Below are 16693 nucleotides of genomic sequence, written 5' to 3' on the forward strand. Positions count from 1 at the left end.
GCAGCAGCAGGGCGGGCGCCGCGCCGCAGCGCGTCCTGGCACGGCCGGGACCACGCCGCCTCGCATGCTGATGAGGAGGAGGAGGAGGAGGAGGAGGAGGGGGAGGAAGCACCGGGGTCTGCGTCGCGCGCAGCCGGGCCGGGAAAGCGCCGCTCGGAGATGCGGTGGGGAGCAGCTCGGGGCTGAGCACCGGGCAGCTCATCACACCTCAGGCGGGGCCGGTACCTGCCCCCCTCCCCCCCCCAAAAAAATTCAGCCCTTGCCTGGCCGCAGCTGCCTGTGTCAGCGGTGATTGAAAGCCCGGCCCGGCTGGCAGGCCTCGCCTGCGAGCTTGTTAATTAAGAAATACATTTAATTAGCAGCACCCCAGCTGTGACTCAGCTAATAACCACGCGGGAAACGAGAGCCGGACCCGAGCGCTGGGGCAGGGCAGCGGCGCGCGGGGGCTTCGCCGGGAGACCCCCCGCGCCGGGCGCCCTCGGCCCCCAACCCAGCACCCAGCACCCACCCGGGGTGTCATTCCCCCCCCCCCCCGGAGGCAATTACCCACCGCCAGGCTGCAAATAATAACACCAATAAGCCGTTAGGCTGCTATAAATAGCAGCGCTAATAACCCCCGGATTGCACGGAGCTTTCCAGGAATAGACCCGCAACCGCAGGGGAAGCCGTGTCCGTCCCCCCCCAGCCCCCGGCTGGCGTGGGGGGAAACTGAGGCAGGGCCCGCACTCACCCGCCGCGCGGCAGCCGTCTGCCAGGCAGCTGTGGAATTTGCTCCCGAAGAAACCGGCATGTAAATGMGCCCTTATGTATATTTATAGGCGCCGTCCTGCCAGCTGGAATCGAATAGGGGAGAGAATCAACTGCGAACGCGCCCGGCGCAGGAGGGCTGCGCGGCACCCCTGGGCCGTGACACCCGGCCCCGCACCCTGGGGTGCTCGGCCCCRGKGCTGRGTGCCCAGCTCTGCRTCCCAGGGTACCRGTCCTGCATCCTGKGGTGCCCAGCCCTGGTCCCAGGTGCTCAGTCCTGCRTCCCACGATGCTCAGCCCTGGTCCTGGGTACCAGCTCTGCATCCCGGGGTGCTCAGCCCTGGTCCTGGGTGCAATCTGGGTGCCCAGATTGCATCCTGGGGTGCTGGTCCTGTACCCCTAGGTGCCCAGATTGCATCGCAGGGTACCAGCTCTGCACCCTTGGGTGCTCAGCCCTGGTGCTGGGTGCCCAGCTCTGCATCCCAGGGTACCAGTCCTGCATCCTGGGGTGCCCAGCCCTGATCCCAGGTGCTCAGTCCTGCATCCCAGGATGCTCAACCCTGGTCCTGGGGTACCAGCTCTGCATCCCGGGGTGCTCAGCCCTGGTCCTGAATGCCCAGCCCCGCAGCCTGGTCCTGCAACTCTGGGTGCTCAGCCCTGGTCCCCGGTGCCCAGCCTTGCACCCCGGGGTGCCCAGGTGCCGGGGAGCCGACCCCGGCGGCTCTGCAGGTCCTGCAGCCTGCGGTGGCCTTCGGGGGCCGGCAGCGAAGCCGATGCCAGCACCGGGCTGCGGGGAGACGCTGGAGGCTGCTGCTCGGGTGTCACCTCTCCCGACCACCTTAGAGAAATTCCTCTTTCCCTGRGCAGAGCCTCTTTTCCGGCCCCATCCAAATCCTGCCTGGAGCAAGGGCCTCATGGGGACTCCCTGCTGCCCGTGGATTGGATCGGTCCTCCAGGGATGCTGCCCCCGCTCCTCCAGGGTGGCGGTGGCAAGGAGGTGCACATGTCCCCACGGCTTGTCACGCTACGCCAGCCCCGAGCGCAGGGGACCGGGTCCAGCACGGGGGGGTGCAAGCTGGTCCCCAGCCTGCCGGGGGGGGGTGCAGCAGCCTTGTGCATGTGCACACGTGAGTCCCATGCAGGTGTGCGTGTGTGTGCGTGCATGTGTCCCATGCATATGTGCATGCATGAGTCCCATGCAGATGTGCACGCGTGTCCCGTGCAGATGTGCATGCATGAGTCCCGTGCAGATGTGCACACGTGTGCACACCCGAGCAGCGCAGCATGGGTGCAGCCCTGCGGGTGCAGAGCTCCCCGAGCCGGGGCTGGGAGCAGAGGCGAAGGCCCCGGCATCCCCACGCCTGGATTTCCCCGCAGCCTCCACAGCCGGCGCAGGGAGGGGGAGCGGGAGCGGGAGCGGGAGCGGAGGGAGGCGGCGGGAGCGAGGCCCATTAGAAATGCAGACAGCGCCGCGCGGCTAATGTCTTCCTGTCTGGAGAGAGACGGCGGCCCGGGCGCAGCCCCGCCGCCACGCACCCTCCCCTCGCCCGCGCGGGAGGCGCTGGGTGCCTCGCGCCCCGGGGTGCACGGGGAGCCCGGGCTGGTGGCGGGGGCGCGGGGGCACCGGSGCTGCCATTCGGCAGAGGGCTCGGGTGCGAGCAGCCCGTTAAGGTGACGGATCTAAAAAGCCCCCGGAGAGCAGCCTCCGCCGCCGGCCGCGCGGGGAAACTGAGGCACGGCGGGCCCACGGGCGGCTTTGCTGGGGGCGAGGGGCCGAGACCGGCCCGGCCGCGAGGGAGACGGGAGCAGCTCCGGCGGGTGGGGGGCTGGYGGCGGAGCTGCGTGGGGAGGTGGGTGACAAACCCCTGGGCTCACAGCACGCTTTTAAGTCACCTCCCTATGCAACAGCTCCATCCCTCTGCATCGGCTCCATCCCTTTGCATCGGATCTGTCCCTTTGCATCGGATCCATCCCTGCATTGGATCCATCCCTCTGCAACAGATCCATCCCTCTGCATCAGATCCATCCCTCTGCATTGGATCCTTCCCTTTGCATTGGATCTGTCCCTTTGCATCAAACATATCCCTCTGCATCAGATCCATCCCTCTGCATCGGCTCCATCCCTCTGCATTGGATCCGTCCCTTTGCATCAAACATATCCCTTTGCATCAGATCCATCCCTGCATCAGATCCATCCCTCTGCAACAGATTTATACTTCTGCATCAGATCCATCCCTCTGCATYGGATCCATCCCTCTGCAACAGATTTATCCCTCTGCATCAGATCCATCCCTATGCATCGGATCCATCCCTCTGCATCGGATCCATCCCTTTGCACTGGATCCGTCCCTTTGCACTGGATCCGTCCCTTTGCATCAGACATATCCCTTTGCATCAGATCCATCCCTCTGCATTGGCTCCATCCCTCTGCATCGGCTCCATCCCTCTGCATCGGATCCATCCCTCTGCATCGGATCTGTTCCTTTGCATCAAACATATCCCCTTGCATCAGATCCATCCCTCTGCATCGGATCCATCCCTCTGCATCGGCTCCCGCCGCAGAGGAGAGCACAGCAGCCTGCAGGGAGGGGAGCTGCGCCGGGCGCCCTGGCGAGTCCCATCCGCCCCCGGCAGGATGGGCCGCTGGGCCGGAGGGGGCAGGAGCACCGGGGGCGGCTCACAGCCCCCCGCCCAGATCCATCAGGATGCATCCCGCGGGCTCGCAGCGCTCCTCCCGCCCCCGTCGCTTCCCGTTATCGCTGGCTGCCTGCGAGCGTCTCGCTCCGCGTCCCAGCCCACCCCACCGGAGCTGCCAGCAGCACAGGGCAAACGGGGACAAGGCGGGAGGGAGCGGGAGCGCCTGGTTTCCGTGCACATTTATTTTTCCTGGAAGCTCCATCTAAATCCGTAGGATTGGGGGAGGCCGGGGAAACCCATGCGGGCCTGATGCCCGCGCCAGGGCGCTGCCCCCCGCCAGGCCGCTTCGCCCCACTGCTGCGTCTCATCCCGGCCCCGTAACGAAGCTCCGGGATAAGAGGAGCGTGCCGGAAGCTGCCGCCCAGCACCGCTGCCGGGAAGCTGCTCCAAAACACGCATCACCGCCGGGGAACGACGGGAGGCTGCGGGACCGGCCCGACCAAGGAGGATCCCATCCTGGCGCCGGTTCATCCCCCCCCTTCCTCCTTGCTGGGGGCAACTGGTGCAAACTGGAGTTTAACGGGAGCCGGACCTGCCGGCACGTGCACGTGGTGGGGACTTCCCGACGCCGGGAGGTGGAGGACCGGAGCGGGCGTCTCTGGTGCCGCCGGTCACCGCCGCCGGTTCCAGCAGGTCCTTGGCCGTCGCGAGCAGCTGGTGCAAAGCTGTAATTACCTTAATTAGCTCGGGGATTGCGTCGCCTCCCCGCGCTCGTTCCGTTTCTACAGTAACGAGGCCGGGAGGTGCGCCGGCACTCGGCCCGCCGGGAAGCAGCCGGCAGCCCGCCGGAGGCGCGACCCCGCGGCGAAGCCGGGTGCCCCCCAAAACCCCCCCCAAAAGCAGGCATCCCGGCTGATTCCCACCATCCCGGTGGGGAAATCTGCTGCCTTTGGCGCCCGTCCGGCGCACGGGAAGGGGACGCAGGACAGACGGGAGCGGGGAGGGGTGCCGAGTGGCGCTGGCACGTCGAGGCGCTCCCGGACGCCTGGGCTCGCCGCTCGCTCCCGGTGTTTGCCGTAACCCAATATCCCCCTCGCTCCCGCTGCAACGGCCGTTTGGGAGGAAACCGTAAAAGCTTCAGGAAATGGGTATTAATTCACACGGAGGCAATAAAAGGGGAAGCAGGGCTCCCGGGCAAAGCAGCATCCTCCGGGAGCGGCAGCGCACCAGGCTCCGTAACACCAGGAAAAGGCCACGGCATTGGAAAGGACCCCCGGCTTCATCTCCTCTCCGTTCCGGGGCGGATTTCTCCCCTGGCGGAGGCGAATTTCGCTGACTGGCCGCTTTTTAAAAATAGCTCTGCCGTTGTCAGCAGGTCAGGGATGCTCCGGATTGAACCGTCGCGGCCGCCCGGCCCTTCCCCGTGGCAGCACCGGGATGCTCCCTCCGGGTGCAGCCGCATCGCCAGTGGGATCCGCGGGCACCCAGCACCCCGCAGCGCCCTGCTCCCTCCTCTTCCTCGGCACCCGGCTGCCGCCGAACTGAACCCTCAGGCCGTTGCCCTTAAACGTAAACCCGCAACGGCAGCTGCATCCCACGGGATCCGGCCTGGCTGTGTGCCCCCTTCCCCAGCTGGTCCTGATCCGGCCGATCCCTCTCCCCACCCGCCCGGGGCTACATAAGCCCTGAACGGCCCCAGCTGCCTTTTTCCTCTGCTCTTTTCCTTGGCTCCTGCCTTCAAACAGCCCTGGAGCTGCTTCCTTCCCATGCTGGAGCTGCGCCGCTCCGTGCCGAGCGGTAGCTGAYGGGAGAGGGGCCGGSAGYGGCGGGGATGCTGCGGGATGGGCTCCGAGCGTGCAAACACGTTGCACGAGTGGAGGTAGCGGCTCTCGCCCCGGTGCTGGCCGGAGACGCCCGGTGGCTCCGAATAAGGGAGGTGAGAGCAGGGAAAACGCTGCGGAAAAGGCCCCGGAGCGGCGGCGGGTCTCTCCACCATTCCCGGGGAGGAACCGGAAAGGAGACCGRCCGCCTGGGATGTCCCGAGTGCTGCCACTGCCGCGGGGTTTCTTGCATTAACGCATGCGGCTCTTGCATAGCCTGAGGGCCGTGTTTGCTGCCGGCGGGCACACCGGGATCCGGCACGGAGCAGCCGGGATCCGGCCGAGCATGGAGCCGCCTTCACCACGCTGACAGTTCTATCACAGGGAGCGCAGAGACGATGCCGAAGAGTTCCCGGTGGGAGCCCGGCGCGGGGTGGCGGCACAGGCGCCTCCAGCGGGGAACGAGGCCTTTGCCGGCGGATGGGCAGAGCCGATAACGCCCGGCCGCCCGCGCTGAGCGCCGGGAGCCGCGGATAAACGCCGAGCGGGGCCCCGCGCCGGCGCCTGGGGCCGGCCGATACAGTCCGGCAGCCTCTCCCTCGTGCCCGCCGCCTCTCCCGATTCCCCTGGGGTTCTTCCCCCCTGGATATGCAATTTGCCTTGCTCTGATTGCCCGGAGCGATGTTTCTGGGTGCCTTTTTCCCCTCTCCGATGCTTGTAGCCAAACTGCCCTCATCCGCGTGGCCCTATAGCTCCTCCGGTGAAAGCGGAGGCTTTTCCAGGGCAGCTTTTCCGATGCCCATCCCTGGGATGTGATTTCCAAGCAGAAATGCCCCAGGGCTCTGCAAACCTGGCAGAAAAGACTCCGGAGTTGGGGGGGGGGGGGGAATCTCACTTTTATACAGCTGAGACTCGTGGCCGGCTCCGAATGATACCCAAATCCGCTCGGAAAACCCCTGCCGGAGCCTTCGGCCTCCCCCTCCTCTCCCTCCCGGCGCTGGCGAGGCCGGGCGGAGCGAGCGGGAGCCGGAGCGGGGCCGGGGAAGGGGGGGGGGGGAAGCAGCTGCTTTGGGGGTTATTAATGAGCAGCGGCTGATGGGAAGCGCGCGGATCGATGGGAACGAAGGGAGTTCGATCGCCAGAAGAGCCGCTTGCGGGGTAATGGGAGGCCATTTGCGCAGGCGGCCGGCGGAAGCGCATCCCKTTAAGCAGCCAGCAATTATCCCGGCTCGCAAAGGCATTAAGGTAACGAGGAATTATCCAGCCGATGCGCTTAAAGCCGGTGCCCCCCACCACCGCCAGCCACCAGGCAAAGAGCGGCTTCGGGAAAGGCAACCGGCCCCGGGATGGATGGAGATGGCAGGGAGGGGGTGCCGGATCCGGCCGCGCACCCGCTCCGTGCCTCGGTTTCCCTGGGAAGGGACGCRGTTTGGAAGCGCCTTTCGCACCCCCTAAGTCCAGCACGGTCGGTAGTGCCGGGTGACGGAAAGGCTCTTCCCCTTTCCGCACTGGATGTGCCTCCTCAGGCCACGGGGTTCCCCCACTGGCGGGATTTTGGAAGCCGGAGTGGTGCTGAGGCGTTTGGTGTGGATTCTCCAGTGTCTAATATAGGGGTTGTGCGCGTGCTCCCGCCTCCCGCTTCGTGCGGGGGAAGGACGGAGCAGCAGGAGCCTCCTCTCCGGGCACCCGCCCGTTTGCAGGCACCTCGTGTCRCCGCGACTGTTGCTCTTCGGGTGAAATTGTGCTCGGAGCGAGCCGGCAGCTCCGGCAGCCCACAGTCACGGGCTTCATTCCCTTCAGGAACAGGGAGCGAAAACCACTCCTGGGCTCCGCTTTTTGGGGCGATATCTCCCTTTCCCCAGGCTCTCTGGAAGCTTAGCCCTGGCACAAGCCCCAATGGCATGTCGGAGCTCTGCTCAGGCCGGTGGCATCCCAGGAAAGCTGAGCTTTCCTGGGGGATGGAGCAAGGATGATAGCAGTAACTGCCATTAGGTGTCACAAGAGCATCGGGTCTTTGCTCCTTCCGGAAAGATGAGCGCCAGCATGGGACGGGGCGGCTGGGACAACCGGCCCTGCGATGGCATCCTGGAGCCCTTCCACGTCCCATTCCCGGTGCTGGGAACGGGCATGAGGCAGGAGCCGGTTCCTGCCATCCCCGGCAGGACTGTCCCAAAGCCACGGGAAAAAGTTGCCGGTTCCTCCCGGGAGCAAGCGCAGACTGCTGGACACCCGGCATTCCCCCCAAAATGGGTAGYGCTCATTCGAAGGCTGCTCCATCGCACTTGTGCAGGAGGAAAAGGGTCATTCCTACCTCTGTGCTGGATCCGGGTCCCCARATCCCGGGAATAAACCTTGCCAAAGGCTCCAGCTTCAGCTCCAGACTCCGCTTGCCTCCTTTTCCCCCGCAGGTTTGTCCTTGTCCTGTGGCGTGGTCTCGTTAGCTGCCGGCACTGTGGATGAGCCCGGAGCGGGGCTGGCTGGTCTCCTCCCCCCCCAGGGATGCGCCGGCCTCGGATAACCCGCCGGGAATTTGYGCTTGGGCGCACGAGCGCCGTTTCCATCTTGGATTGGGAGGCRAAGCAGCAGCAGCTGGAGCTTGGCGCCTTGGGAAGACGCCGCCAGGAGAAAAACCTCTCTCTCCTCTCCAGCAGCGGGCGCGAGGCTGCCGGGAGCTGATAAAACAGCTGCTTTCCTGGGAAAAGGGCTGGAGCAGCGTTGCACTCCTCTCCCTGCTCTGGCTGGAGGAGCCGGAGCTGGTTGGGGATTTGGGCGAACGGGAGAGGCGTGCAGGGCTCCCTCAGTGACACTGGTGTTGGTGGCGTTCCCACGGGAACAGCCCCAAGTGCCAGGCTGGGATCGCTTCCYGGCTCTGCCAGAGACTCCTTGGGTCACCTCCCGTGAGTCACCTCATCCCAGCCCGCTCGGAGAGGCCGAGATCACGTCTGGCCTCCCCAGGCTGCAGCTGCGCTCCTGCCCCGGGCTCGAGTCTGCCGGCGTCAGCTCCGGGGGCAGAGCGGGAGCCCCCAGCCCAGACGCCACGGGGACGGCCGCCGCCGCCTGCGCAGCACCCGGCTCCTCTCCGCGTCTCCCCCAGGGCCCTTCCCCTCCATCGTGTGCGATAAGTGGGGTGTCCCGGGATGCGATGCACCCCTGGGTGCCCGGAGCGGCGATGCATCGGGATCCCGCGGAGCCCCCTGGCTTTGCATTCCCGAGGTGGAAAAAAAGCGCACCGGCCCCTGCGGAGAGGCCGGGCCGGGAGGCGAGAGGCTGGTGGCGGCAGCGGCCGGGATGCTTTTGCCGTGAGTCACGGCATTCCTGGCGGGTCAGCGCCGCCGCGGCCGCGGGATCCCCCGGCAGCCCTCGCCGGCAGCAGCGAGCTTCCCCTCCGTGCCGAACGCCCGGCTCCGCGGCCGGCAGCGCTCCGGCAGGGGGGAGCCGGTGCGGATCCGTGCAGCACCGGCCGGGGATTTCGCGAGAAACGCGCCCAGCCCCGGGTGACCCGCGGGTTTCCTCCTTTCGTCGCTTCCGAAGAAAACCAAAGCRGAACAGGCGCTCGCCAGCGCGGGCAGAGCCGGCAGCGGGCCGGGGGGGATGGCGCTCCCACGGCCCTGCCGGCCTCCGTGCCTCGGTTTTCCCATTGGGGAGCAAGGAGAAGGGCCAGCGGTCACTCCAGCAAAGCCTGCTGTTTTCTTCCYAGCGTTTTTTTCCGGGCACGTCCATCCCCAAGCATTTCCCCATTTCTCTTCTTTTTAACACCAGCCCTTCGCGTCCTCCGCAGGGGCCCCTCTGCCCTTTCCCAGCGCTCGGAATATCCCCTTTTTTTTTCTTTTTTTTCCCTCCTTAAGCGAAAACCCCTTCTCCTTCCACCAGCCCCGCAGCGCCCTTTCTCCCGCCGTGATTCCGTGTCACGAGCGGATCGGTTCTCTCCCCACCGTGAGCGGGAGGCGAGCGGCGGAGCGGGGCTCCGGGGAGCGGAAGGGCTCCAGCCCGGCAGCGCGCGCGGCCCCGGGGCTCCCGGCGCAGGAATGCCGTGAGTTTGCAAAGTGGTTTCAGCGAGACTTTATCTAATGGAGGAGGAGGAGGAGGAGGGTGGATAAAGCCGAACCCGCAGCATCGGCTTTCAATTAAAGCTGGGGAATTTACGGCTGCTCCCTCCCGACGCAGGCAACGCGGGCTCGGAGTGCCGGCCGGGCTCATCCATGGGATCCCGACCTGCCGGCGGCATCGCGCGCCGGGGCCGAAACCTTGCGGGAATGCCGGCAGTGGCCGGGTGCGCGCCGGGATGGCGTTATTCCCGCACGGGCAGGGAACCGTCGCGAGCTCCAGCGCCAGGTTTCGGGGCGCAGGGTGGATACGGGAACGCGGCCAGGCCAGTGACGGAGGAGCCCGGCGGGGCTCCCGCGGTGACGTGCTGGCGCTGCCGCTGACGTCCGACCCCGGGAAAAGCCCTTCCTAGAGCAAACAGGTGGCGGAGCTGTGCAAACCCGGCTCGGCGGGCGGCTCCGGGCTCGGCTGGGCGCCGATCTGGGTCCCATCTGGCCGCTGTTTACCTGCCCGCGGCCGCCCGCCCTGCAAACTTCCTCCTCGCCTCCGCCCCGGCTCCCGCTCCCCGGCGGAGGGGCCCAGGCGTCCCAGCCTCCTCCCGAGCAGCCGGCGGGGAGTGCGGGATCCCCTCCGGGGTCCGGCTTTCTGGGGGACATGAGCCGCCTCTGGGTCGGATGCTGCCAACGCCGACCCGGCTCTGAGCCGCCCCAGGAGCTGCAAACCGGTGTCCCGGGAGCAGATGCCTTGGAGCCAGGACTCCTGGGCCCCCTTTCCGGGAGGGTTTAGGCAGGTCTTGGCCTCTCCTGCGTGACGTCGGGCAAAGCACCAGGGATGTGACAGCTCCTGGGCACGGGCACCATGTGGCTCCGTGGGCTGAGACCCGACACACTTCATCACACACACAGTGCAGCGAAGCACCTCCGCGCGCTCCCACTTCTTGCATTCGCCTTCCCACCGCTGCGAGGGGGGAAACCGAGGCACGAAGCCGGCCGGCGAGGCGGTGCCGGTGGAGCCGGAGCGGCCGGGCCGCGCGGGCGCGGGCGGCTTGCGAAAGCGGCCGGTTATCAGCGCGCGAGCGTCACGCTCGGAGCAAGCGGCTTCCAGGAAAGGAAGGAAGTGTTGGGTCACCCAGCCCCGCTGCCGCCCTTTTCCAGCAAACAACCCGGCCGTGCCGATAACGCGGCCGCCGGCGGTGCCGCCGCGGGATGCGGGGCGGCCGGCTGCTCCGCGCTCCCGACGCTCCGGTTTTCCCCCTGCACCGGTTGCTCTCCCGTAAAGGGTGGCAGGACGCGGGGACGGCTCGGCGCTGCGGCACGGGGACGCCGCCCGCGGCACCAGCTGTCGCCCGGCCGCCCCGCGAATCGCTCCCGAATCCTGGAAGCGAGGCCGGATCCGTCTCTGCCTCCGGCTCGCGGCGGGGCAGGGCGGCACAGGGACTCCTCCTTGGGCCAACAGAGGCGGGCGAGCGGCCGCGCCGCCAGCTCCGGGCGGAGGCCGCGCCACGGGCCGAGCCGCACGCAGAGGTTCAACGGCCCCGGCTGGGGCGAGGGGGCGAAGGGATCGGACCGAGGCCGCGCAGGGCGGCGGTGGCGGAGGAGGAGCAAACGCGGAGCGGCCGCCGCGGCTTCCCGAGGCAGCCGGTGGGGGAACCCCGCTCCCGGGGAGGCAGCGAGCATCCGTGCCCGGCTCTGCCGCGTCCTTCCACCCCCACCGGTGCAAGGCTAGATTTCCCACGGGATTTCTCCAGGCAGTGCCCTGGCTTGGCTCCCTCCGGAGTTGGGTATCCGGAGCGCTCCCCTGCCAGGGCGTGCGGTAGCTAGGGAACGCGGGACCAGGGGAACTGGCTTGTTGTGGCGCTGGAAAGCTCCGGCTGGGCAAAAGCCGGAGCAGCGCGGTTATCCGCATGGCACTGCCGGGGTCGCGTGCCCGCCAAAGGCCCGGGAAAAGCAGCGAGGGATTTCCCAGGTGGCCTCCTTCCACCCCTCCCCACTATTTGCACCCGCTTTCCCGCACGCAGGCGGGTGTTTTTCCCAGGCTCGCGGGGTCAGCGGCCTCCCTGCCCTCCCGGCCGGAGCAATGCCAGGAATGTACCTGGGAAGAGGCAGGGCTTTGCGGGATGGGAAGGGGGGAAGCGGAGAGCCGGGCAAGCGGCTCTGCCGGCGCAGGGTGACCTTGGGCGTAGCTCTGTTTCGTGTCCTTTCCCCTAAGCGATGCCGTTCGGGTCAACCGCTTCCGAAACGAAAGGGAAGCGGCTGCCCCGGCATCACCCCTCCTTTTGCCCCTTTCCCAGCGCGAGCCTCCGCGGAGAAGCCCCGCGCGTAGACGGCAGCCGCCGGGCGACCCGCCGACTCCGTCGCCTCTTGGCGGCTCTTCAGGCCCAGCCGAGCTCCGAGCCGCCCCCTTTCCGCGCGAGGCACCCCCGGAGCGGAGGAAATTCCTCAGGCCTGACGTGATGCGAAACGCCAGCGCCGCGGCCCCGGCCGCCCCCTCGCCCGCCCCAACCTCGCCGGGCCCTTTCCCAAACCCAGGTTCCCCCCCCCCCCCCCCCCCCCCCCCCCCCCCCCCCCCCCTTTCCCTCTTTTTTTTTTTTTTTCCCTGCTTTTTAGACATTGTAACCCGAGAGGCTGGAAATGCAGCGCCTTTCATCTTCCATTTCCCACATCCTGAGAGTCTGGGGAGCCGGAGCCCACCCAGCTGCAGGAATCCCAAGTATGTGGCTCCCTCCACCTCCCCGCTGCCCCCCCGGCCGCCCCCCGCGCGCCTCCATTCACAAAGCGGATTAGGCACGCCGCCGGCCCCGCGCGCCCCTCCGCCGAAAAGCCCGCGCTCGGAGGCCACCAAAAAAACGCTAAAAAAAAATTTATTTTAAATATTTCCCCCCCACACCTCGGATCTGGGCCTGGGAAACGGCACCCAAAGCAGCCGGAGGCGGTGGGGAGGGGGGTCAGGGGGCTCGGTGCCCCCCCAGGGCTGCAGGATCCGCAGCCGCCGCGGAGGTCAGAGCATCTTTGCCGGCGAAGGGCCGGCGTTTTCCCGCGGTGGCTCGAGGCTCACGCCAGCGAAACCGCAGCCTTTTTTTGGGGGTCGGGGCCGTAATCCCCGGGGAATGCCGCCCTCCCGCCTGCGGGGTTGTCCCCTCCGGAGGGGGGATGCTCGTGCGGCCGCTACGAGGTTGGGCTCCGCTCGGCCTGGCGGCAGCTCCGCTGCTTTGGCCCCGGCGCAGTCCAGCTACGGCACACGCCGCCTTTTCCACCCGCTGCGGCTGCTGCAAATCTGCTCCCGGCCGCCAGCCCGGGGAATTGCCCCTCTCCCCCCCCCCCCCCCCCCCCCCCCCCCCCCCCCCCCCCCCCCCCCCCCCCCCCCCGGTTCCGGCCCATTTTCACCTCGTTGCTCATCCTGGAGCTGAGCCTCCAGGGCAGGGCAGGAGGGCAGGGAATGCAAAAAAAAAAAAAGAAAGAAACTGGGAAAAGCAACACTGCAGCTCCAAGGGCCCAGCACGGCAATCAAGCGATAAAGCAGTAATTAAGCCTGATTATCATGCAAGGCAGCCCCGGTTAGACTGGAATGCCGCCGAAGAGCCCCGAAAGCTGCCGGGATTGTTTGCGGCGCGGAGAACTGATCTTTTTGATGTCTGCCCGGAGCTGCTCTCCGGCGGGATCTGTTCCCCCGCGGTGCAATGTGCCACCCTGGGGGACTGGGCGGCAGGTCCTGCATCTCCCTGCTCCCGGTGCGTGGTCCCCCCTTGGGTTTTTCCTCCTGGCAGGCTCCATGCGATCTCCTCCCGGAGCTACTAGCRTGCTGCCAGCTCCCCGGGGCTCATGCCAGGCCTCGCGTTGGCCCCGAGATGGCAAAATCGCCGGCAAAGCAGCGCTGAGCGGCCTGGCTGGCCGGGGCTGCTGCCGCCGCCTCCCCCAGCTTTTATCCGGGTGGAAGCAGGTTGGAAAAGAGGTTGTTGCTCCAGGGAGGCGCAAGGCAGGTAGCGAGCGGGATGGGGTTTGTTTCGTGCTGTTCTGAATGACACACGCTGATTGCATCAAGCCGGGACCGGCAAAGCCCAGGCTGACGGAAGGGAAAGGTGAATATGCAGGCCGAGCTTTGGGTGAAAAAGTGCCTCCGAGTCCTCGATTTGGGAAAACTGAGGTGTTTCTGGGTGGGTTGTTCTGGAGAGGGAAGGATGCAGCCGGGAAGGAGGACAGAGCGCCCGCAGCTCGGCCGTTCCCACGGCTCAGCCGTTCCCTGGGAGCAACCCGCATCCCTTCCCGGGCGCTGCTTTAAGCATGCTCAGCCCTGGAGGTGTCTCATCTCCGAGACGCGGGATGGGTTTTCTTTTTTCCCCCCCGATCCGGAGGGTCTCGCCGGCAGGCTGCAACCCCTCGGCGCTGGCAGGACGAGCCGTCCGCTGACTCAGAGAAACGAGCGCTTGGGCAGCTTTACGCACACGGATGATTTGGCCCCAAATCATCCGGGTTGCAAGACGCGCTGCTCCCTCTGACACTAATTAGCAGCTCGGCCGGCGCGAGGGAGACGGATGCGCCCGCCTGCTTGCTCCGGAGGAGGTCGGAGGAAGGCAGCCCCTAGGAAAGCCCTGCCGCTCCCCGGGCGAGCTTTGTTTGTAAATAAAGAGCCTCCGTTTCCAGGGCAGCCCGTTGGGCACCTTTCATCATCGCGGCAAGGAATTTGATAATGAGTTTTGGGGCCAGATGCTGAGTCACTTCGCGCCGGTGCTGAACGTTGACTCACGTAAACCAGGCGCCTCGAACCTGCCCAGGCTTCGGGTGGGAATAACGCCGGAGAAACGCGTTTCCCTGCCCTCTTTCTCCTCCGCCCTGAGCTTGCATCACCCCAAATCATAACAACAATAATAATAATAAAAACAAAACAAGAAGGAAAGGAGAAAGGGCTGCTGCGTCTTTCCCAAAACAAAAATGTAGAAACCAAACTTGGGGGACAGGATGGGGGAAAAAAAGGGGTTCGAGCCCCCTGCAGAGCATCCGCCGCCCCCGAGGCCGGAAGGGCCTGAAAGGTGCAGGACGGGCGTGGGAAAGCGCGGGAAGCGCGGGGCATCCGCTCCGGCATCCGTCCCGCRCTGGGCAGCCGGCAGATGGGGAAGAGCAGAGATGCTCCAGGAAAAAGCCTGTTTGGAAGCCGCCCGGCGTGGCGCTCGCTCTTGCGGCGGGGCGAGACGAGCAGCCGCTTGGCGCTTATCTTATTCTGGGGAACTGTTTGCAGATCGATAACGCCGTTGGGGTTTTACTCAGTAAGCGGCCGGAGCAGCTGCGTGTTGTTGGGTTTCTTTTTGTTTTCTTTTTTTTTTTTTTTTTTGAAGACGTACTAAAAGAGACCGGCGCTCACCAGCCTTTCCAGTAAAACCCATTAGATTTCAGCAATTCATTCCACAAGTATGTGTGGGATGCTGGGAACTCCTTGGTCTCGCGCAGGCACAGCAGCCCAGATGGGCTTCGTCTGTAATAATTTAGCTCCCAGTGGCTGGAGCTCTTTGCTCTAAATGCTAATAGAGTGAGTAATCAGAAACCTACATCCAGTAAATTATTTATCTTATCTCTGGAACTCAGCAAAGCATTTCAGCCAGTAACTTCTGTGGAAAAGGGGAGAAAAAAAAAAAAAAGGGTTGTTAGTCAAGAACCCCCAGCTGGAATCTCCACTTTTACTAGAAAAGGGAAAAGTTCAGGCACCGTTTTGCTTGTGGGTACTAGGAAGCGATGCAGTAATGACAATACCGGCGCGAGGCGAGCCAAACTCTTCAAAAACGGGGCCTGGGCGATGCCGGCTGCTATCGCCAGACAGTCCCTTAATGCAAAAAGTCAAAGCCACCTTTTGGGATGTTTCCCTGGATTTGGACCAGGAAAGGAAGCGCCYGCATTGCTACAGAACAGGATCCCAAACAGGCTGAACTGCTCGTGCCGCCGTCTTCCACCCGCTGCCAATAAAAACGGTGAATCGTCTTTTACTGTCCCGGCCCCAACGCGGCCGGGGCACTTTTACGGTCCCCGTCGCTGCCCGGGTGCACAGGGGGGTCCGTGAGCCCGGCCGCAGCCCGTCGCGCACGGGGCGCTGTTCCCATTTTACAGATGGGAAGGTGCGGGGCACGAGGGCTGCAGTTTCCCAAGAACCGGGGAAATTTCAACTCCTCGCGTCCACCCAGCCTTTTTCCGGAGCAGCGGCGGGAGAAGCCAGGGGCATTTTCCTTCTTTTTGCCTCTGCGGCCCGCCGAGTCGAATCTCCCAAGCTACAGTCGTCCGGCGGGTAGGGAAACCCAACGTCCGCTGAGGAGCAAATCCTGCCGCAACAGCCCAGAAGACGTGGTGGCCCCGACGTCCCCGGCGGAGCAGGAGCCCTCGGAGATGCTCCTGGGGACGCCGGGCCCACTCGCTTCGTTCACCTTTTGCACTTCTCCCGGTCTGAGGCTTAGTCAGCGGCACCGGCGTTGGCAGCCGGTTTCACTTTCAGGTTGATGCAACCTGCCGCTGCAGCCAAGCGGCGTTTGTTTGTTTTGAAAACAGCTGTTCCTGCCCCGACTTGCTTATAATAAAATTCCGGCGGGCGAGATTTCGGGCCGCCCTTCGGAGTGGCTCCAAGGCCGCTCGGACCCAGCGCGGACTCGGGGGCCGCGGGGTGGGAAGCGTGACCTCCCCGGAGCCGCTGCGGACCGGCCCGCTTCAGGCAGAGGCCACTGCGTGGAGAAGGTATTTTTAAAAAGGAAATCGCTTTAAAAAGTTTTATTTATTTCCAAATATTTTTATTTATTTTTTAACAGCTTGCACACACGTGCGCTCGCACCTGCAGGGATATTAGGTACACCCAAGTGCGTGTGCACAAGCGTACGGCAGTGTACGGCTGCACACCCTGCCCGTGTGTATCCACACACACACGCACATGGGTACACACAGACACCCCCACGCCTGTGCACACACACACGCACAACCCATGGAGGAATCGCACACGCGTTCACAGTACCCATGTGCCTGTCAAACGCACAGTATCCATGTGTCGCACAGCCTGTCACACACCTGGTACCCCCGTGTCTCACACACAACCTGTCACATGGCACCTCCATCCCTCACACACAACCTGTCATGAACATGGTAGCCCAGTGTCTCACACACAACCTGTAACACACGAGGTACCCCCATCCCTCACACACCACCTGTCATGAACATGGTACCCCCATGTCACACACAGAACCTGTCACTCCCATGGTACCACCTCACACATGACCTGTAACACACACAACACCCCCATCCCTCACACACAGCCTGTCACACCCACAGTACCCCCATCGCTCACACACGACCTGTCACACGGTACCCCCGTGTCTCACACACGACCTGTCACACGGTACCCCCGTGTCTCACACACAACGTGTCACACACACGGTACCCCCGCGTCTCACACACAGCCCGTCACCCCCGCCCCCCCCCCCGCGC

The 16693-nt window shown here is 65.2% G+C and overlaps 1 protein-coding gene across 1 annotated transcript in view; it reads left to right on the forward strand.

Moving 5' to 3' along the window:
* The first annotated feature begins 7235 nt into the window (after positions 1–7235).
* The window catches only part of PIM1 (Pim-1 proto-oncogene, serine/threonine kinase), a 13543-nt gene continuing 4085 nt past the window's right edge, over positions 7236–16693 (forward strand). Inside the window, exon 1 of the mRNA XM_026056512.1 lies at positions 7236–7454. Coding sequence (XP_025912297.1) covers positions 7236–7454 — 219 coding nt within the window. The remainder of the gene's footprint in view (positions 7455–16693) is intronic.

The sequence above is a fragment of the Apteryx rowi genome, unplaced genomic scaffold (assembly GCF_003343035.1).
Source record: "Apteryx rowi isolate R43461 unplaced genomic scaffold, aptRow1 scaffold_132, whole genome shotgun sequence".
NCBI classification, from domain to species: domain Eukaryota; kingdom Metazoa; phylum Chordata; class Aves; order Apterygiformes; family Apterygidae; genus Apteryx; species Apteryx rowi.